Source organism: Macrobrachium nipponense, chromosome 6 (genome assembly GCF_015104395.2).
Source record: "Macrobrachium nipponense isolate FS-2020 chromosome 6, ASM1510439v2, whole genome shotgun sequence".
NCBI classification, from domain to species: domain Eukaryota; kingdom Metazoa; phylum Arthropoda; class Malacostraca; order Decapoda; family Palaemonidae; genus Macrobrachium; species Macrobrachium nipponense.
This window is the reverse complement of record NC_061108.1, coordinates 63,206,795-63,230,284: the sequence shown is the minus strand read 5'-3', so window position 1 is coordinate 63,230,284 and position 23,490 is coordinate 63,206,795. Positions and strand designations below refer to the sequence as shown.

Genomic DNA, 23,490 nt, shown 5'->3' with positions numbered 1-23,490 from the left:
TTTCAACTAGAGACCTTAGGTGGTTACAGTAGTCAGGTCCTGAGGGCTAAATACGAAAATTGAATGTAAAAAAAACTTTAACTTGATAGTAATCACAGTAATAATGAAAAATTAAAATATCAGCAATAAATATAATAATGACAAAATCTGCAGATGACATCTTGCCAATACAGAGATTAAGTCCTTTAGGGGACAAAGGCCTCATTTTCCCATCTTTCCCACAATTTAGATGTTCTTCTTGCTTCACTCCTTAGGATGCTTTGTATGAGCGAGTTGCTACTGTTTCTCACTCCGGTTACGAGACTGGACCTTGTTCGCCTAACAATGATTTTTAAATTGTTCAGGTGGTTTACTATGAACTGTGTGGCGGAGTGGTTGCGGGGAGTGTTTATGGAGGCGTCTCAGAATGTCATTGTGCACAACAGTGATGCGTCTCATGGTCTCTCGAATATAGTTTGTCCAGAGGGAACACCCATAGATACTGTAGCAGTACAAGCGGAAGAGCAGCAGTTTCACGTCTCGGTGACAGAAGGCAAACCTCCTTGCAATCATGTTGCCAGTTGCACATAGTTTACGACGCCTCTGTTCAATGTCTCCCGTATCTTTTAGGTCGTCGGTGATAAAGTGACGCAGATGCGGAAATTCGTGCACAAATTCCAGCTGATGGTTTCTGAGGAAAATTTATGGTTCTGCAATATGCTTAAGCGATCTCAGGAGCAGCGACATGCACTGGGTCTTGGTTTCATTGTAGATTATATCAAATTCCTCTGCATATTGGCGGCAAGTGTCGATGAGTCGTGAAGACCTTGCACTGATGGGGAAATCAGAACCATATCGTTGGGGTAACAGAGGTTGTTTATAGTTGTTTCATTGACAGTGCATCCGATTGGGAGTGAGTTCAGTTTGACAATTAAGGCATCTGTGTACGTATTAAACAGGTATGGAGAAAGACTGCCCCCTTGCCGAAGCCCGTTTAGGGAGCCGAAGGTGTACGATAATACGTTACCCCATTTGACACAGAATTGCTGTGTGGAGAACCAGCAATGTAAAATACCAATTAGTTATAGGGGTGTGCCCCTTTTATGCAGCTTCAGGAAGAGCTTCAGGTTAGTTTTACTCTGTCAAACGCTTTTCTCACATCTACAAAACAAAGGAAAACAAGAGAGGCTGATGATAGGTAGTAGTTCAGCAATTCTTTCAGTATGTAGATGCAGGTGTCGGTTGAGTGGTTTGCTTTAAACCCGAACTGGTTGTCAGTGGTGTGTAGAAAGGGAAGAAGTCTCACTAGAAGAACCGACTCAAGTATCTTCGATGCGATTGTTGTGATTGCAATCGGCCGGTAGTTGCCAGGGTCAGCTGCATCCTTTTTTTTTTTTATTAATGGTATCAAGTGAAACTAAGAGTAAGGTAGTCTGGAAGAAACCGGTGAATTATGCATGTTTGAAGAGGGCAGCTAACAAAATGTAAAATTATCGGATGGCAGAATTTCAAAGCCTCTGCTGAAGACCATCACAGCAGGGCGATTTTATTATTAGGTAGGCTGTTTATGGCATCGCTGATGTTACCTGGTGTAATACGGTCTGCAAAATGAAATTGAATGTTGTCAGTACGGAGGTTATCTACATCCCTTCGGGAATCTTGATCATTTATGCAATTCAGGATATTGTTGAAGTGGTCGCCCCACATACGTGGATCATGCAGTAATGATAAAAATTATTGTTATTTTCCCCTTGCCATAAATAAAACATTAATTATTAGGATTTTAGAGTTCCCTACTGTCACTTGAAGCCCCAGCAATCTGTCACTCCTGTAGGTTATCACCTTTATCATATTGTCTAACGATTTGTGCCAGAGGAAAGAAAGGGGGCCTTGCATCGATGAAGTCGAGAAGATTCTGAAGTCTTCATGAATTGAATCGCAGATGGCAAGGTCATGTGGCCAGAGGAGCGTTTCTTGCAGTGCAATGATGCCTTTGAAGTTTTTGCAGAACATGTTTAGGAGAGGAATGTTTCGCTTGAGGCCAAAAATATTCCAAGAGATTATGTTTAATGTATCCATGGCTATTCACGAAGATGGGAGGTGAATGCACTGATCATTTGGGTGGATGGGGGGTTAGCCAGGGGGAGTGGGCAGTCACTCGCCATTGGGGGTTGGCTGGCACTTGCGGTGAAAATGACCCTGGTTTAGGTTATATCTTGAAACTAATATACTAGGACCAAAATATTCTCGCCTTAAGAACTTTGAGATGTTGAAATAGGTAGGTAATCCTGTAAGCCACTTTATGTTTACATCTGCAGCGTGATTTGTATACAATTTATATGAAACTTTTTTTCGCGCTGTCATATCATAATTTAAAATATGTTAATGATATTTTTTTTTCATTTCTGATGGTTGCATACTAAACTTCAGGCAGTGACAAAAAATGGAGCCACAAATGAACTCTTAATTTTAAAAAACTAAGTGTGCTGTGATTTTTAAAAATAACTTTTCCGTTTCAGCGCTAACTCCCGAACGCCGCCAACATACGAGACACTTTGGTAAATAGCGGCTCGGCGTTTAATGGTTAATAAAAACATCAAATAATTCTTTGAAAGTAGCGATTTGCTAATTTCACTAGCAATACAAGCTAGGGAAGTTCTTTCAACTTTAGATTAATCAAATAGATTTCATAACAGATTTTTCATTGGTTTCAATGCAATTAACTAACTTTTGAAACACCACCGCAGCTGATGCACTCGCAAGTGTGTGTAAGTCTGCACGAGGTGCATTTCGCACATGCAAAGTCCTGTAGGATGATGGGCAAACTCACAACGGGCTGCAGATACTGCAACTTTTGAAACACTGCTGCAGCACGTCTTCCAACATCAAACGGTTGGCAAAATCTATACCCTTGAGCCTATCCCATATTATCCTTGCAGTTTCTGAACCAAGCACAAAAATAAAATTATCACTGTGGCGGGATGCACTAAAGCAACCCCACACCCTTGATTCCCCTTACAGACAATAGTCTCCTCACAACACAACTTTCTACTTACGTTATCTGTAACCAGACTCTTAGATAAAAGGATATTTAAACTACTCAGATACCTTAATACTATATTTCCTAACATACAACACTTAACAATCAATAACAAAAATAACCCACAACCTAACATAAACGACCCGACTAAGATTGTATAATATATATGTGGCCTTATAGCCAATAGTGCCTCCAGCACTTCAACTATGGCACTTAAGCCACAGTACCGTGGCCAACGGTACTTCCACGTCAATCGGTATGATCAGCTGTCAGTCTCAAAATCCAAATTCGTTCCAGTCGTCAACTTCAGGAATATCAATCCTCCAAGCACGATTCCACTATCAATTCCAAGGTCCAGCCATAGTCGTCGTCATCAATATCAATCTTATATCCTTGCCACAATCTAATCAAGGTTCGTTCCGAGTCGTCAACATCAATATCAATCTTCCAAGAACAATCCAATCCGTTATCCACTTCCACGCAATAGTCCGTAATCCAGTACTATATACCGGGAGACAAGGGGACAATAACTCCTTATCCACAGCTAGCCTAGGTGACGAGCACTGTATTATGAAGGAAGGTTAAGGAGGAACTGCAGTCTGGAAAGAAACATCAATCATCACTATCATTCAAAGCTAACTAAAACAAACAATTTATAAACCCAATCTTATCACTCACATCCACACTAAAAAACAAAAGTACTTACTGTCAAAATCAAGTCAGATAATCCAAAAAAATATAAATAGTCCAGGCAGCCGAAAACACATTCACCTCTTCTGCAGCCAGAATAAAAAAAAGCACTCACTCGTAAAACAACTCGCTATCGTACTAAACTACAAAAACAAACAAAAATAAACAACTACCTCAATTACTCTCAGTTGTCTCTATCACAAACTACCGTTCCACCAACCACCGCTTTCTCTCTCTCTCTCTCTCTCTCTCTCTCTCTCACTGAAGAATTTGGCAATACAGAAAATTCAATCCTCTACAACTTGCGCTACGTTCCGATACTCACTGTTTTGAAGACCCAAATGTTAGAAGTTTTCCATCCGACTGGGATGGTTCTATCCCAAGATAGTGTGAGATTATTGGAGCCTGGCCTTAAGGGCAAAATCAACAAACATCTAAGCGAAGGTCAAGCAAGATCATGGTCGGTTTTTTCTTTTTTATTGTAAAACTGAACTATTCGAGCCAATTGACATCTTACAAAGGAAATAAACTCCGAAACAGTTTCATATGAATCATCTGAATCATCAGGCAACCTTTTGACTGAAAATCAACTAAGCCAAACCTCAGATGGCTAAAATACAAAAGGATTAGAGGTGAACACTTCACGGACTCTACAACAAAAGCAACTCTTGGCTGAGAGATAGTGATTACATAAGTATACGTTTGTTGACACCCTGAGAGAAAGAGGCAGGGGGAACTTTTGCATGGTCCAAAGTCACTTCGCATTGGTACTCGAAGATTCTATATTGGTCAATTCTCCCAAATTTTATTTTTAAGTATAAAAAAGAGAGTCCTTTTAATATTCAGGAACTGCCTGTGCAGTCAAACTGAAATGAAAAGATTTTTTCTTGAATATATGTACAAATAAAAAAGAACCACAAGCTCTGTTGCCTGCTTCCCATTTTTGCTTGCGAAGGTTTGTTGGGAAAAACCGGATCCAGATTTTTCGCGACATAGGGATTTGCTCATGTGTATGTTTATTAGTGCAGTATGATGTTTTGCTTGCTTTACTGTACAGTACTCCATTACAAATTTAGTTAACCCTAACTATGATTATCACACACAATAGTACTACAGAAGGGGATATTTTATCGCTGTTGATATTTCATCACAGTTCTCTCTCTCTCTCTCTCTCTCTCTCTCTCTCTCTCTCTCTCTCTCTCTCTCTCTCTCTCTCCTGTATCTTTTATTTTTATTTTCCTTGTTCTTCATGAATTTCATTAAAAGTTATGGCACAATAGTATAATATATATATATATATATATATATATATATATATATATATATATATTATATATCCTTTAATCAAATTTGGAGAAATCGTTCATATTAAACCATGAAAAAAAAGCTTTAGCAAGTTTACCAACACAGAGAATGATTGTGCATACATGAATACCATACTCATACAAGTGTGTGATCTTTTGGGTTGTAAAAATACAAATGAGACATTGTAGTAAAATGTAAATGAGAATAACATAAAAGATAAATGAAAAAATCATAAGCATAATAGCACAAAGCAAAAACAAGCCCCACCAGCACTTTTACCTGTAGCTAGCTACCTTACTCACACAATTCGATTTTTCTTTTGGGTTGCACTATAAGCTTAAGAACACTAAACAAAATAATAAGCTCCAGCAAGTCAGACATCTACCAAGCCCCTTCACACATATAACACTGCGTCCCCAACCCCTTCCAGATCAAGACTTGAATCACCTACAGTTTGATGAGGTTTGCCTATATTAGAACATTCCTAAGAAGTTTCTCTTTATATTAATTTGCAGGTACTGATTCATGTTTACCTGTTAGTGAATTATTTTTGGCGGAATCCTTGAGACCAACCATGTGAGAGCTAGATAAATGAGCTCAATGGTTTGCATAAACTGCTCAATAATAATAAAACGTGATAATACAGGAGAGTTAAGCTATTTCCTGTACTCCTTATGTATTACAAAGGGATATTACTACCTCACAAATTATCTTTTTTACAAAAATGAGGACCACACTCCAAAAAAGTCTTCCAAGAGACACTTGTAATTTTGCTATGATAGTTGCTTTGAACTCTATACCATTTGTTTGCAGCGGGTGTACACTGGGTTTGAGCCGTTATCTCTTGCACCAGTCTAAACAGGTCAGTTCCTGTAGTGCAGCAGTCTGAGAATCTGATATCTGGAAGCCTCTGCACTTCAATTGAGAATTAGCACTATAAATTGTGGAGGTGTTATTAAACCATATAATTGTAAAATATGTGGTAACGGTACTTAATTGCCCTCCTGCCAGCCCTTCTTTCCAATTGTCCAAGGCTTGCGACAGATAATGATCTGGGATGACAGGTGAGATTTAACTTTTCCTGCAATGTGCAAGCGCACTGCTCAGATGTATGACTGGCATTCTTCTACTTCCTTTGCAGGATGTTTCCCTTTGTGAAACATCTCATGGTCAACGAAACAGTACTAAGTTAGTTGGTGCCATTAAAGAATTGAATATAATACTACGGAGAAAAAATCATAATTTTGTTGCTGGTAAAAAGTTTCAGTACATTTTTAATGTTATAACAATATTAATATGTGTATTAAAATAATGTTCCTTTTCTAGACTGGAGGCCTGTACTTCTTTTTCATTGAGGATTGGCAGACTATAAGTGACTACCGCCACACTACTGGAATCACCAACATACATGGCGAACCATCTGGCAGACGACTTGTAATAGTTGATACAAAGGGTGAAGGCTATGTGTACAATCCGGTAAGCAGAGATGGAGCTGTAATATTTTCTTCATTACAATCATTACAGATACTTGTAACACAATACTGAGAAGTAAATATATATAGTATATATATATACATACACACACACACACACCACATATATATATCTATATAAGATATATATATATATATATATATATATATATATATATATATATCTATGTATATATATATATATATATGGTATGTGTATATATATATATATATATATAGTATATATATATATATATATATATATCTTATATATTATACACATATATATATATATAGATTATATATATATATATATATATATATATATATGATATATATATATATATATATTATATAATATATATATATAATATCATATATATATAAATATTATATATATATATATATATATATATATATCTGTATGTATGTATATATATCTGTATGTATGTATAACTGAATCATGAAAGTTTGGAATGTGATAAATGCATGAATAAAGGTATAAGCCACGAAGGAAAGATAAAGAACAGTGTTACTGCAAGATCTTTCGACTCACATCCTTTACTTAGACAAACTGACTTACATAGAAACTGAGATTACAGGAAAGATTGTATAAGTGACAGATAGGGATTATAAGGAGATTAGTACCTAGAATCCAACACACTGGAGAATAAGTAACCTATCCAAACAAGCATAAACATGGTACAATTTAAGAACAAAAAGATTAAGTCCAGCTGCTCAGACACAGTGAGGCAAGCATTAAAGGATTGTACTGGTCGGGAGCTGACCCCGTTCAGATCTTTGGCAAACAAAAACTTATTCACAAAAAACATATCAAAACATACATATTCAAAGAAAATATCTCTTAAGGCAACTAATTTTTATTTAAGTCTGTAATTATATCTTTGAGGTCATTCTTAAACATGTTACAAATACAAGGGTCAAAATGAAACAGGCCACGGCTCATATTAAAATTACAGTGGGAAGAAAGTTGTATTATGGCAGATTCTAAAAGATTTCATGATAAGAGACATCTTTTGACCTTGCAGTTACTGAACTATCAGTCCAATTTATCTGATGGTTGTTTTCACTTAAATGAATTAATGTTGCATTAAATGTTTGCCCAGTTTTGACAGAATATTTGTGCTTTTTTAAATCTTACTTCTAAGCCCTTGCTCGGCTGTCCAAGATAAAAGCAGGGACAGCCCATACATGGAATTTTATATATTATGTTGTTGCTTTCTCTGGGGCAATTTTTATATACATTCCTTTTAGTGTGGTATTATAGGAAAAAACAAGGTTGACCTTAAAGGCTTTTAGCAATGATTTAATGGTTTTAAATCCGTTTAAATAAGGCAAACTTAGAATGTTCTTAGAATTTTCTTTCTCCAAGTTACTTACACTATAAAAATTTTTGTGGCCTTTATTGTAGCAAAGATCTAATATATGTGAAGGATAGCATAAATCTTTCCCTATTTTTCTTATGTATTCAATTTCTTGATCCAAATTTTGGGGACTGACACAATACTTAATGCTCGTAAAAACATAGAAGAAAAAATATGATATTGTTAAACTACAATAAAGTTTTGTACATACTTACCTGGCAGATATATACATAGCTATAGTCTCCGACGTTCCCGACAGAATTTCAAATCTCGCGGCACACGCGACAGGTAGGTCAGGTGGTCTACCTTACCCGCCTCGGGTGGCGGATGTACGAACCACTCCCGTAAGCTTGTCAGATTTTTCTCTTCCACCTGTCTCCTGAGGGGAGGCTGGGGGCGGGCCATTAATCGTATATATCTGCCAGGTAAGTATGTACAAAACTTTATTGTAGTTTAACAATATCATTTTTGTACATGAACTTCCCTGACAGATATATCATAGCTGATTGGCACCCTTGGTGGAGGGTAAGAGACAGCTCAATAATACAGGTAAGACGGGAAACAACTAATGTTGTAGGATATAAAAAACCTTGGTTCTCACCTTTTCAGGATGAAAGACTTCATAGATACTATCTCTGAGTCTGCATTGCCTGGAGAGCTACAGCTAGGACGTGACCTGATGCTGAAAGACTCTCGGATCTACCACTGGGATATGTGATCCCCTATTGTGGTAGAATCCAAGTCGGATGCTGTTAGAGGGACCTTGTCCGCTTACCTAACAGATCCTTACCCACTACCTCTGCAAGGAGCCAAAACCCACCAGACCACCTAACCAAAATACAAAGGGTTAATACTACGACAAAAAGAGGTGCCTCCTGCAACCTCTTTCAGACAACCAAAAAACAACAATATAAAATATAGGGTAACATATAAAAAATTTACACAGGATAAGTTTCAGCTCCCTGCCCAGCACCGAATCCGCCGATACGAAAGGACCTAAGGCGAAGCATTTATCATATGTGATTTTTACATCACGTAGGTAGTGGTTTGCGAAAACCGATTGGCATCTCCAAAAAGTCGCCTCCATCAAGTTCCGCACAGACATATTTTTCTGAATGCAAGCGAAGTTGCGATGCCTCACCTCGTGAGCTTTCACTTTCAGTAGTCTAAAATGGTCTTCCTTACAGGCAACATGTGCCTCTGTAATAAGGCTTCTCAGAAAAAAGGAAAGAGCATTCTTCGACATGGCCGAGTGGGGTCCTTTACGGAGCACAAAGTACATCTTGATTAGCCTTAAGTTGTTCCTTCCTCTTAAGGAAATACTTCATAATTCTCATAGGGCAAAGAGTTCTTTCAGGCTCTTCCCCTACTAGAAAAGATAAACTACGAACTTCAAAGCTCCTGGGCCAAGGGCGTGATGGGTTTTCATTCTTTGCAAGGAAACTTGGAAGAAACGAACACACCATAGAATCTTCCTTAAACCCTACCTTGCCCTCAATAGCTTGGAGCTCACTCACTCTTTTAGCTGTAGCTAGGGCCAAAAGGAAGATAGCCTTCTTCGTCAAGTCCTTGAAAGAGGCTAAGCCAGGAGGTTCGAATCTAGACGATCCAAGGAATTGTAGGACTACGTCTAGATTCCAGTTCGGTACTACATGAGGACGCTTAATGGTTTCAAATGATCTAATAAGATCATGCAGGTCCTTATCATCGGATATATTTAAGCCTCTATGCCGAAATACCGCCGCCAACATACTGCGGTATCCCTTAATAGTTGACACAACCAGATGACATTCTTCTTTGAGGAAAATAAGGAAATCCGCAATTTGGGTCACAGAGGTACTGGAAGAGGAAATGTTCTTCCTCTTGCACCAACGTCTGAAGACATCCCACTTTGACTGGTATACACGCAAGGTGAAGGTTCTCCTCGCTCTTGCGATTGCTTTAGCAGCTGCTGCTGAAAAGCCTTTCGCTCTGACCAAACTTTGGACAGTCTGAAACCAGTCAGACTGAGAGCGAGGAGATTTTTGTGGTACCTGTCGAAGTGGGGTTGTCTGAGTAGATCGCTCCTTAGCGGGAGCGATCTTGGGAGGTCCACCAACCATTCCAGTACCTCTGTGAACCATTCTTGGGCCGGCCAAAAGGGAGCGATTAAGGTCATTCTCGTTGAATCGGACTCTACGAACTTCTTGATAGTTAGCCCCAGGATCTTGAAGGGGGAAACGCGTAGACGTCGAGTCCGTTCCAGTCTAGAAGAAGAGCATCTATTGCTACTGCCTCTGGATCCGATATCGGAGAGCAGTAAGGATCCAGCCTCTTGTTCTTTGACGTGGCAAAGAGGTCTATGTGTGGCCTGCCCCATAACTTCCACAGGCTCTGGCATACATCCAGATGAAGAGTCCACTCTGTGGGAAGGACCTGATCTTTCCTGCTGAGGAGATCTGCTCTTACATTCCTTTCTCCCTGCACGAACCTGGTGAGAAGCTTGATTCCTCTTTCTTCTGCCCACAGAAGAAGGTCTCTTGCTGTCTCGTACAGGGAGAAGGAATGCGTCCCCCCCTGTTTCCTGATGTATGCCAGAGCTGTAGTGTTGTCCGCGTTGACCTGCACTACCGATCTTCTGACTTTGGGCTCGAAAGCCTTCAGAGGCCAACCACACAGCCATCAACTCCTTTCTGTTGATGTGCCAGGCTACCTGGTCCCCCACCCAGGTACCTGACACTTCGTTGGTTCCTAGAGTTGCACCCCACCCCATGTCCGACGCGTCGGAGAACAACACCAGGTTGGGGGTCTGTGATTGAAGAGACAGTCCCTTCGCAAAGAGGTTGGGATCTGTCCACCATAAGAGATGTTTCTTGATGTCCTGGGATAACGACAGGGAGAACGTCAAATCCTGAGAACGACGACTCCAATTCCGATGAAGAAAGAATTGGAGCGGCTCTCAGGTGCAACCTTCCTAGGGAAACGAATTGCTCCAGAGAGGAGTGTCCCCAGCAGACTCATCCCCACCCCTCCCTCACTGTGCATACTTCTTTCCCTAAGAAGGTTGTTACTCTCTCTAATCCTCGGGCTATCCTTTCCTGCGAGGGAAAAGCACCGAAAACTCAGAGAGTTCATCTGTATCCCGAGATACACACACTCTTTGCTCGGGAATTAGTGATGACTTCTTGAAATTGACGAGAAGTCCCAAAGCCTTCGTCAATTCTAAGGTTACTTGTAAGTCCTTCAAACAACGATCTTCTGAATTGGCCCTTATTAGCCAATCGTCGAGGTACATGGATATCCTCACCCCTTTCAAATGAAGCCATTGAGCCACATTCCTCAAAATCCCCGTGAACACTTGAGGGCCTTCGAGAGGCCGAAACACAGAGCCCTGAACTGAAAAATTTTCCCCCCCATCATGAATCTGAGAAACTTCCTCGAGGAAGGATGGATCGGTACGTGGAAGTAAGCGTCCTGTAAATCCAAGGAAACCATCCAGTCCCCTGGACGAAGTGCTGCCAGCACTGATGAAGGCGTTTCCATCGTGAACTTCTTCTTTTCTACGAAAAGAACAGTCAGGGCGCTTACATCCAACACCGGTCTCCATCCCCCTGAGGGACTTCGGAACTAGGAAAAGGCGGTTGTAGAAGCCCGATGAATGATGGTCTGTCACTAGTTCGATAGCCCCCTTCTCTAGCATCTGATCTACTGCTAGATGGAGAGCTTGATTCATGATGGGGTCTCTGTACCTGGCCGTCAGTTCCCTTGGGATGGTCGTCAAGGGAGGTCTTTCGACGAAAGGGATGAGGTAACCTCTCCTCAAAATAGGAAAGGGTCCAAGGATCCGCCCCTTTTTTGGGCCCAGACTTCTGCAAACTCTAAGAGTCTGGCGCCCACCGTTGTTTGAAGGACTTGCAAGTTATTTGGGGGCTTTAACAGACTTGGCGAAAGTCTTACCCCTTCTTGAAGGTCTACGACCTCTAAACGTAGAGGTTCTTGATGACGATGCCCCTCGAAAGGGTTCTCGAACACTTGCTTTTTCCTTCTTAGCCTTGGTAGGGAAGGAAGGGCGAGGTTTTTCTTTTCCTTGCCGACTGTGCCTAAAGGTCCTGGGTGGCTTTGGCCGAAAGTGACCTCGAAATGTCCTGCACTCGATGTTTCGGGAACAACTGAGTAGACAGAGGAGCAAACAGCAAAGAAGACCTCTGAGCATGGGAGACCGACTTCGTTAAGAAGGAACAATAAACCGATCTCTTCTTCACGATCCCGGCCCCATAAAGGGAGGCGATTTCACTCGCTCCGTCTCTTACTGACTTGTCCATACAAGACAAAACACACATAAGATCATCTGGTGAAATTGACTCTGGCACTTCAATTTTCTTGGCTAGGACTCCCAACGACCAATCAAGGAAGTTAAATACTTCTAGCACTCTAAACATACCTTTGAGCAAATGATCCAATTCATTCATTGCCCAAGTCGTCTTAGCAGAGTTAAGGGCAGTTCTCCTTGTCGAATCTACCAGCGCCGAAAAATCCGAATCAGCCGAAGACGGTAGACCCAATCCTAAGGGCTCTCCTGTTTCGTACCAGAAACCAGCGCGTCCTGATAACTTCGAAGGAGGAAAAGCGAACATCGTTTTCCCCGCTTCTTCTTTGGAAGCCATCCAGGAACCAAACTCCTCAGTGCCTTCTTCATAGAAAGAGTTGGCTTCATCCTCACACAAGAAGAACTCTTCGCTGTCTTCGCCGTTGAAAAAAGTGAGTGAGGAGAAGGAGGAGCCGTAGGCGTAAGGGAATCCCCAAAACTTGTAAAAGTAGCTCTGTAAGCTTCTTGTAAGAAGAGACAGCAGCAGAAGTGTTTCGGTTCCTCATCCGAACCTTCCAGGACGTCTTGTCGAGGCGAGCGCGGAAGGAGATCCTTAGGTGACGAAGGGCTCCTAGCAGGAGTTGAGCGAGAGGTTGGAGAAGAACCCCGCCATCGCTCTTAGAAGAGTTTCACATCCACTGGAGCACGATGAGAAGATCTGGGAAGTTACGATGAGACTCCCTCTTCGAGGTATACGGAATCTCAGCTGAAGGAGAGGTAGGGCTCCTACTCCGAGAATCCTCGGAAACATCCGCAGGGCGCTTACGAGGAGGCGAGCGCCTACTATACTCTATGCACCTTATCCTGAGGCGAGCGGCTGCCAGGAGAAGAGCGCCTATCGGAGCAGAGCGCTTGCGCGGCTCTCCATACCTGTCCAGTTGCGTACGATCAACGGAAGTTCGACTGGAAGGCGAAATGCGCCTACTAGGAGAAGGCTGCTTGCGAGACTCTTGACGTCTAACAAGAGGGTAACATTCAGGAGAAGGGCGCTTCAACACTAACGAGCGCTACTTGGAGAAGGGGGCGGCCTTCCCGGGATTCCTGGGTGCCTACCAAGAGAAAAAAAAAAAAACGTGGGGGGGTCAAGGAGAAGTGCGCCTAGAAGCGGGAGAGCGCCTACACGGAGAAGGGCGCTTGAAAGACTCTTGTTGTCTGCCCTTAGGAGAATAATCAGGAGTATGACGCCTTAAAAGAGACGAGCGCCTACTAGGAGAGCTATGTGCAGTAGGCTCTTGGCGCTACCTTGTGGGGAGCGGCTAACAGAAGGCCGTCTATCATGCACACGACTCCTACCAGACTCTAGATGCCTGTCAGGAGAGAAGTCACGATCCGATACTCGAGGAGAGTGACATCTGGAAGAAGAACTCCTACTTGTATAAGGGCGCCTTCTATAATCTTGAGGCTTGCTGAGGAGAAGTCTAACGCGAGGGAGTTGAAGAAATCGCGTGATGAGCAGGTGCAGTGCGCTTACCGGAAGCGGGATCCAATCTGGAGAAAAAAACTTTTTTTCTGCCATAGATGCGTCCTACCGATGTTTGGCGCCTTGAAATTGAAAGAGAGCCAGGCGAGCCGAGGGCGCTCACGCGACGCGAGGGCGCTCCGCGAGCGAGGGCGCTCACGCGAGCCCCCACCTTCATACGAAACTCCACATATGAAGGAGAACGATCCTCTGAAGAGCGGCGCCTAGATCTCTTGATCGGAAGAGAAACGTCCTTCTTCCTACGTGATCTAACTGCTAGAGAGTCTGCTAGCGCCGTGATCTGAGGCTTGAAGTCCCGCGAGTACTCTCGTAGGAGAATCTTCTATTTCTTCCTCGGAAGCAGGCGCCGAGCGCGGAGCGCGAGAAGAAGAACGATCATAGGATTTCTTGGGTTTCTTCGCCTCCACCGACGATTCTTCCGGGAAAACCTCCGGACTAGAAAGCCAAGACTGCATGGACCTTCCAAGCCCTCTTCAACGGGCGCGACGCATCCGGGAGTTCCAACCTCTCTTCGGAGAGGGAGACGACGAAGAGGAGAAGCATTGGCGTAGGAGCTCCTTCTTGTAGCGATCCGAGGCAGCCTGGGATGCGTACTTCAGGATCTGCCGAGGGACGCCTGACCGGTGGGGGCTCTCCCTAGCCCTCCTGCGGCTTTCGACTTTCCTACTCCAACTGGAACTGGGAGTCTGGAAGAGGTCTAGGCCTAGAGGCACTAAGGAGCCGGTCAGACGCACCCTCCACAACACTGGGGACACTGCACTGATCTAACACTCTCCTTACCTTCCAACTGACGAATCTTCTGATCCACAGAACGATTCTTGGCTTTCAGAGCTGCCGCCTCCGAAGGCGAATCTTCGGCTTCGGTGCGGGGAGCCGGGGCTGCAACTTGGGAAGAAGGTTCTAATTCTACGTTAGTACTATTAGGATCCACATCCAACTCACTCATTCTAGATCTGCTAGAACTTCTAGAGGAAGCCTTACGCACTCTATCACGTTCCAACTTCCTAACATAAGAAGAGAGAGCCTTATATTCTTCTTCATTCAATCCCTTACATTCACTACAAGGGTTAGCAAAAGCACATTCATTCCCCCTGCATTTCATGGCAAACCGTGTGGGGGTCTACCGAAGCTTTCGGCAACCTCACCTTACATCCTTCATTCACGCAAACCCTAAACAAAACCGAAGTTTTAACTACCGATTCTAGATCAGACATCGTTAAAGAAAAACAAACTCAAAATCAAACCGGTCCACAATCAGCGTATGCCAAGCCAAACAAAGCGAATACGTCACCAAAAGAAGTCCAAATTAACTCCAGGCAAGCGAGAATCGAAAAACTATCGAGCAGGAACCGACAACAGTTGTTATCGTTGCCGCGACAGAGAAAAATCTGACAAGCTTACGGGAGTGGTTCGTACATCCGCCACCCAGCGGTCGGGTAAGGTGACCACCTGACCTACCTGTCGCGTGTGCCGCGAGATTTGAAATTCTGTCGGGAACGTCGGAGACTATAGCTATGTATATATCTGTCAGGGAAGTTCATGTACAAAATTGATATTTTGATGTTAAGATGGTGGCCTGAATAGAAATGAACATAAGTTAAAGTTGTTGTTGGTTTCCTATAATACTGAATTTACATTGAAATGGTTCTCTGTATAGTATATCAAAACATCGAAGAAAGGGAGGCAATTGCCTTTTCTCAATTCTAGAGTGAACTTAATCGATGTACCTGGTTATTTAACTTAGAGAGTAAATCATTTCCATCAGTACCAGCAGGCAGAACAGCTAAAAATATCATAACAAAATATCTATACCACTTTAAAGGAATATAAATGATATTAGGTAAAAGAAATAGCGTTTTTCAAAGAATTCCATGTACATGTTTGAGAGGAGTGTGATAAAGGGTTTGTGCATTGCCATGCCAAATAGCTATAGCATTTTTCAATGGTGTCATTTGCAGATAATGCTCACCAGAAGTTTTTGTTGGCCGGCAATGGCAGGGAAGTTTGTAAACAAGACTTTAGAGTGTTTGGCAGAAGTCATGGGCATATAAAAAGTAACAGTTATTCCATACAGACCTGAAGCTAATGGGTTATGTGAACGAGCAAACAGGAAAGTGCTCGAAGCTCTCAGAGACTGTAGGAGGAAACGATAAAAACTGGGATAGATATACAGGCACGTCCCCCGGGTTACGACGGGGGTTCCGTTCTTGATGGCGCGTGTAAGCCGAAAATCGTGTAAGCCGGAACGACACTTGGAAATATGCCTTAAACTAAGAAAAAGTTAGAGACCTTACCTGTGTGACATGCAAGTAGATTGCATGATGTGTAGTGTGGTTATTCCAATGGCAAAGGATGGTTCTTGAAGGTATAATTCTTTATTAAACTCTTGTGACACTAAAAAGCACAATGTACACTACACTTAATCCTTAGGGTATACACTAAACACTGTCACTATACGTATCCACATGCATTGCACACTTTGTTAGATCCTGGAGTACACTAAAATCCCAGTCTGGTAGCTCTGGAAGGTAAAAAGTATAACACATTAGTACAAAATACTACACAAAGTCCTGAATACAATATGTAAATTATAGATATCAAGAGTAAAAGAGTTAATGTATGTTAATTAATTCCTTACTTTTAGTTTATAATTCCTTTTACTTTATTTGAGTTATATCAAGAGTAAAAAAGTTAATGTATGTGAATTAATTCCTTACTTTTAGTTTAAAGTTGTCCTGCTATGTAACCCTGGATGGACAAAGTCTTATGTGGCCCCATAGCCTACATCATTCAGGGGTTCTGGAATGTACAAAAAATAATTAGTATGTCAGTAAGTACTCTATGCATAGTAAGTTACATACAGTAATATGCACCATACAGTGGTTTAATATCACATATACATGTATAAAACTTAGTTAATGTATGTTAATTAATTCCTTACCTTTAGTTTATATTTGACATTCATCGTACCCTGGATGGACAAAGTCTTATGTGGCCCCATAGCCTACATCATTCAGGGGTTCTGGAATGTACAAAAAATAATTAGTATGTCAGTAAGTACTCTATGCATAGTAAGGTTACATACAGTAATATGCACCATACAGGTGGTTTAATATCACATATATAACATGTATAAAACTTAGTTAATGTATGTTAATTAATTCCTTACCTTTAGTTTATATATTTGACATCATCGTAACCCTGGATGGACAAAGTCTTATGTGGCCCCATAGCCTACATCATTCAGGGGGTTCTGGAATGTACAAAAGATAATTTTGTCAGTAAGTACTCTATGCATAGTAAGTTACATACAGTAATATGCACCATACAGTGGTTTAATATTGTAAATGATTGGTCTACACCCCCTGTTCAGCAGGGAGTGTACAGTATGTATGTAATTCCATGAGGGACCTTGATCACTTATCCCATGTGAGAGATCTTGGTCACTTAATGTATGTTACTATATGTACTATGTATAATTCCTTACCTTTAGTACAGTAGTACATAGTTTACAGTTGTCGTGCTATGTTATGTAGTAACCCTGGACAAAGTTTTATGTGGCCCCATAGCCTGCATCATGGAGGGGGTCCTGGTTTTCTGGAATGTACCAAAAAAGTATCAAAGTTAAGTCATGTTATGTATGTTTAGTAAGTTACATAACAGTAACCATACGTACAGTGGTTTATAACATGTACTACATATGTACATAATCAAACTTGGTTGGAAATTCCTGTAAAAAAAAAGTTATGTACGTATGTAATATGTACTACTGTATGTAAAAAAACCTTACTGTTCATACTTTGTTACACTACATGTTACATGTGATACGTATACTTTCCTGAAGGGTTTTTTTATTTCCCATCCAAAAATGGTGCTTCTACTTGTAGTAGTTATCCCTTGATGACACTTGTAGTAACAACCTGGAGTTGTGTGAAAAATGTTGGTTCTGGAAGGAAAAAGTAACAAAATTAGTGTACAAAATATACACTACAGAAAGTTGTGAATGCAATATGTTAATTACTGTAGATATATCAAGAGTGTACTACTAAAAGAAGGAGTTAATGTATGTTAATTAATTCCTTACCTTTAGTTTATATTTGACATTCATCGTAACCCTGGATGGACAAAGTCTTATGTGGCCCCATAGCCTACATCATTCAGGGGATTCTGGAATGTACAAAAAATAATTAGTATGTTAGTAAGTACTCTATGCATAGTAAGTTACATACAGTAATATGCACCATACAGTGGTTTAATATCACATATAACATGTAGTATAAAACTTAATTTAGAAATTCCTTACATAACTTACCAACTTTTAGTGAGTCTCAAAGCTGTTACCTAGGTTGTGGGAGATGGAGGTGGAGGTGTAGAGCATTCATGATAAGGATGCATTCCAAACCTAAAGAACGGCCTATTTCGGTGTTAGTTTCTCCCTTCTCCGAACGCTTTATCACGTCATATTTGACCTCCATCGTGATGACCTTCCTCTTCTTGGATGAACTATCATCGGAGGAAGTACTTTGGCGTTTAGGAGCCATTGTAAATTAGCGAAAATGGCAAGGAATTTCAGCAACGTCTCAGAACACAACCTAGTGGAATGCAGGGCAGGCCACGCGATTGAAGTGGCGTCCTTTCGTATTGTTACGCTTGGCGTCCTCGACCGTCCGAGGTCGTTGTTCGGTCAATTTACCATACAGTTTAATAGCGTTAATTAATTTATGCACCTCCGCTCAAAAACTAGTTCTGCATATGAGGTATCGTTAAAAAGCATAACAAAACGTCGTAACCTTGGCATTTGTGTTGTAATCTAACCAGAAAACTTAGTTTTTTTAATTATGTACTGGAAACAAGCAATGATTTTTCAATTATAGTTTTGCGCTTTTTGGACTGTTTTAAACTGCGCATCCCAAGCTAGTGTATTCATTCGCCCGCAAAGACTAGTTCCGCATATGCGGCGTCAGTAAAAAAATTAAAAATGACCGAAAAAAAAAAAAGTGTGAAAATCATCATAACCTCAAAATTTTTGTTGTAATGTAACCAAAAACATATTTTTATTATGTACTGTGCTAAACTATAAAGGATTTTTATCATAGCATGCGTTTTTTAAAAGCGTCGTTACACTCGGAGCGTCGGAAGCGTCAGCGTCGTAACCTCGGAACTAACAGCGTCGTAACCCAGGACGGAATTTCCATTGAATATTTAAGAAAAAGCGTCGTAACCTCGGAACGTCGTAAGCCGGAACCGTCGTAAGCCGGGGACCGCCTGTATAGATATTGTTAGACATAACATCAACACTATAGTCAGTGATTCCATTAAAAATGTCTCCATACGAAGCATTGTTTGGTTGCCAAGCACCAGGCACAGTTGATCGATCGGTTAACTATACCTCATCATGGAGAAGATACAATTGAAGCATTAATTTCCACAGCAGAGACATGCTTGTCTCAGCCGTAATCTCGTGGCTACAGCCCAAGAAATGGCGGAAAGAAGCAACGAGAAATCATTAGATGTTAAAATTACTGTTGGAGAGAATGTATTCCTAAAAATCAATGTGAGAAATGAACTAAATTACAAGTTAGGTCCAAAATTTGAGTGTTCTTTTAGAGTTATTGAGGAAAAGAGAGGAAACAGATTTGTAGTGCTAGATGAAAAGACAGGTCGGTCGAAATTAACTCACATATCTAAATTGAAAAAGATTGGTAGTGGTAGATAATAAGGTAACATCACGCAGTTGGAATTTTTTTCTTTCCAGAAATGGGGTTAGCAGTTTGATGTAACTTTTTTCCTTTCATTCTTTTACTATTTTCTAGCATGTGGAAACTGCGATGATTTGGCATAAAAACCAGAGGTAATTATTTCATGATGGAAAACGGGTGAAAAAATATGAGAAATTACCGTAGAGTTGAGAAATATTGTAAGGGGGTTCGTGGTGATGACGGTTTTGGTGATGATGATACTGTGGTGATTTTTGAGGTTTGGTGATTCCTAGTTGTATTGATATATTGGGGTGGGGCCTGATTTTTTGTGGTTATTTTGGTGGTAAATGTTTTTGGGCTATGATTTTTGGTGATGATCTGTGGTTTCATGAGCCAAAGTGATGGTAATTGTGGTTCTTTTTGGTGTTATGGCTCCTGGGGGTGGGAGCACTATTCTTGTGGTTTTACGGGGCCCTATAAAGGTGTTATATTTTATGAGGTTATATTCACCAGTGGTTATACTTGGTGGTATATAATTTTTATGCATAATTTCTGGATTGTAGTTTTCTGTGGTTTATATAACTTGGGTGTATATACATGAGGCAGTATCATAAATGGTTTACTCTGAGGTACATTGGTGGTCAAATAGCTTAGGATTTAACCTGTGGTGAAATATTTTATAATCGTGGCTTTTTAATAAACGTTTTTGAGGACAATTTTTTGGGTACCCTTGAGGTGACAATGAGGATGTCCTGAGGATAATTATTGAGGATTCCCAGTGAGGATTTAATGGATGATTTTTGGGCCATTTGAAGGAATAATGATTTCTGAGTTTTGTGTCTGGCTAGACAAGTCCATAGTGCGATTTGAGCACATGTTGTATACACAGGTGGCTTAGTGCTGACAATGCTGTGATGAGACAGATTGTTGATATTTTCTTTTGGAGTTGATTACTCAGAGGTTTGACCCGCTTTCAGGAATGTCGATGATGACATTGCATGGTGAGGAATTTAAAGGGCCAATTCAGGGGTTGATGCGGATATGTTGCGGCAGCAATTTTGCGTTGACGATACATACTATGTTTTGTAATGGAAAAGCGCTGAATTATTTTTCTTCTTATACATTTTGTAATGGGAAAAGTTGAATTATTTTTTTTCTACAAGGGAAACTAGTAATCTGGATTAAGCGTTTTTTCATGGTAACTTTACATAGGATTTCTATTATGAGGTAAAGGAGGTAGAATGGGGATATGTGAGATAGAAGGATATTCAACATTATGTTTGATGGAGGTTAGCTGTATAAACATTACAGGGGTTTTGCTGTATAGACATTATGGGGTTTTGGTAGTATATTTGTCAGATACGGGATTAATAATGAGTGGTCAGTTAGTGATAATAATTCTCCCAGTAAGCTTAACAGGTGTCAGTAGATAAAGATCATATTTTATTTTAGTGAAGAATTTTACTCCTTAATAATTGACTATGAGATTGGGTATGTTAGTTCATGACAGATTCGTGTATTAAAGCAAGACTTTATTTGTTCTAAGATCATGTAGACTTGTCAAAACGTTAGTTAGAACCTATTAGTGACGAAAACACGGACCCACACGATGACTTTAGAGAATACCCAACTTCACACGAGTGGTGACAACGAAAACAACTCAGGATCTACAACGCCACAGGTTGGATCTTCACACGGGTGACGATGTTACGGGTCGCCTTTGCAAGGATGAGATATTGTCGATGGATCATCTCAGGATACATCTGGGACAAATCAGGAGTCTACAATACATCTACGAGGCAGGTGCAGGACGCACTTGCATGGTAGTCATGGGATATTTCAAGTCGGCAACAAGGTGGCAGTTATGATCCCTTCGTCGGAGGACATCGAATCTACACTTCAGCAACGAGGATGTTAGGATACACCTACATGGGTCGCAGCTGCTTAATAATGGCTCATGCAGAGTCGTTTCAAGGTGGTTCATGCTCTCAGCCAGGATCTACAATTATTCGACAAAGGTGTTCGTGAAAAACTTACATGGGACCATGAGGCGGTTAAAGTTCCGCCTACACTGGAGATGGCAATGGTTCCACCGCTAGAGGATAACGATGGGGATGAATTCTTCTTCAACGAACGCTACACAGTTCCAGTTATTGCTGTTATGTAGCTATAATGATGGTCAAACTATGTGTTGTAGGAGCTATCTAGATGGCATAATCTCTGTATTTAAATTTGGCAGAGGAATTTGGACGGCCAACTGTCAAAGTGGACAACAGGGTTTTTCGGTGTAGGAGGGGTATTGGAGGTCCATCGAAAAAGGTATAGTGCAGTGGAAAACTTTGGAAAAGTTAACATTTGAAGCGACAATTACTTCAGTTCTAGAGAAAGGGAAGTGTGATGTGACACATTTTATTGACGAACTTTAGTGTTTAATGGTGAGGTAATTATTGTCTCTTTATTTCAGATGGATTTGAAGTCACCATATTGAAAAATGGGTTTTGTCTAGACGGTTTTCTTAACTGATAAACTATGAATGTTTGGACAGAAAGAGAAAAGGGGGTACTTACTTAAAGATGATTTTGGGAAGAATATGATAGTTTAATGTTTCTTTTCTGGTTATTCTTAACTCATTTTATCCTTTTCATTTTTCATGTTAGCTAATTTTGGGAAATAAGAGTATATTTTTGTAACAGCAGGAGTTTATATTAGCGTAGTTTGATACTTTGATTTTCAGCTAACTTCAGAGATGGCATTCAACATGGAAAGGTAGGCCACGTTACCAGTTAGGAGTTTTTTCATTTGTTTTAAACGAGTGTCATTTTGACCTCCTTTTTGAAAATTTAGAAATGGCCACCCTATGTATCATCCAGATTTGAAAGATGAATATAAAAGGCAAATCCTCAGTAGAACATCAATTTGTACTACGCAATCAGTTTTCGTTTGCAAATGTTGTAGTATGATCACAATAGACTTAACTTGAGAACATTACTTATAATCTTAAGAAGGTAGAGACCTTCAGATTGTTAACATATTATGATTTGTATTGTTCATATTTTTGTTCGTATTGTGTTAGTACTTTGCACTCGCTGCTTGTATGTTGATTTTTCTGAAGTATTTAGTCTTTCTCGCTGGTGAGTCGTGGCACCACCTGTATGCAAACAAAGCGGCATGTTCGGCGTTCCCGCTTCCCTCTTGCGGTCTGAATAAAAATCTACCGAGAACAACACAGTGTATCAATTAGCCCCTTTGTGGAACTCTGTTAGTAAGTGAAATTAATCCTAGAAAGCCTAGAACTTAGTAAGGTTAACTCAGATAATGTCGCACATCATATCAGGCCAGTGAATATATGTAACGCGAAGGGTAGATGCCAAGGACAAAGAAGTGATGACCGAGACACGGGGACAAATATAAGCAGCACGTCAGCAAAAGACAGTAATGAAAGCGTAGATACTGAAGACAGAGATGCATGCGATTCTGAGGATGCACAGTTCTTCCTTTATGCTGAAGCTCTGTTGACTCCACCGCTATTAGATACGAGTCCTGTTGCAAAAACTTAAATTCAAGTCATTGAGGGGTTTGGAATCACGACACCGCACAGGCTTTAAGGAAAGCACAGCAGAGGCTAGCATCTTTCAAAACTACAAATCATCTAAATAACTTGCTACATAACATAGGTTTTGGAGCTGAAGAAAGGTGCAGGCCGTGGAAAAATGCTATGTCAGCCCACCTCCATTTCTAGAGGAACTGACAGACAGACCAAGTGGTGCAGCTCACATTGATAAAGGACGACGACCAAGTGCTGTTAAGGGGAAGACCAAACACCCACGTAATCTGGCCCTGAATGTTAGTGAAAATGTGGCAGATCCATGCTAAATGGCATGGATCCAACCAACTGATTGAAAATATATGGGAAATTTATATGTAGTGGGGTTATTAGGTTTCTCTCTTGACATTACTTTTGTTTGGTTAATTTAGATTTTCTACTTAGGAATCTACACATAGCTTTAAAAGACAATGCTGTTAAAGTATTGTTTTTAAAAAACTGAATGTAAAAATAAATTAATTTCGTTATGAAAAGCACCATAGTTAGTTGTT

At 40.7% G+C, this 23,490-nt stretch overlaps 1 protein-coding gene across 1 annotated transcript in view; it reads left to right on the top strand.

Annotated features, from left to right (window-relative positions):
• Positions 1–23,490, top strand: part of LOC135216338 (WD repeat-containing protein 19-like) — a 927,827-nt gene that overhangs the window by 493,292 nt on the left and 411,045 nt on the right. Inside the window, 1 exon segment of the mRNA XM_064251544.1 lies at positions 6,341–6,490. Coding sequence (XP_064107614.1) covers positions 6,341–6,490 — 150 coding nt within the window.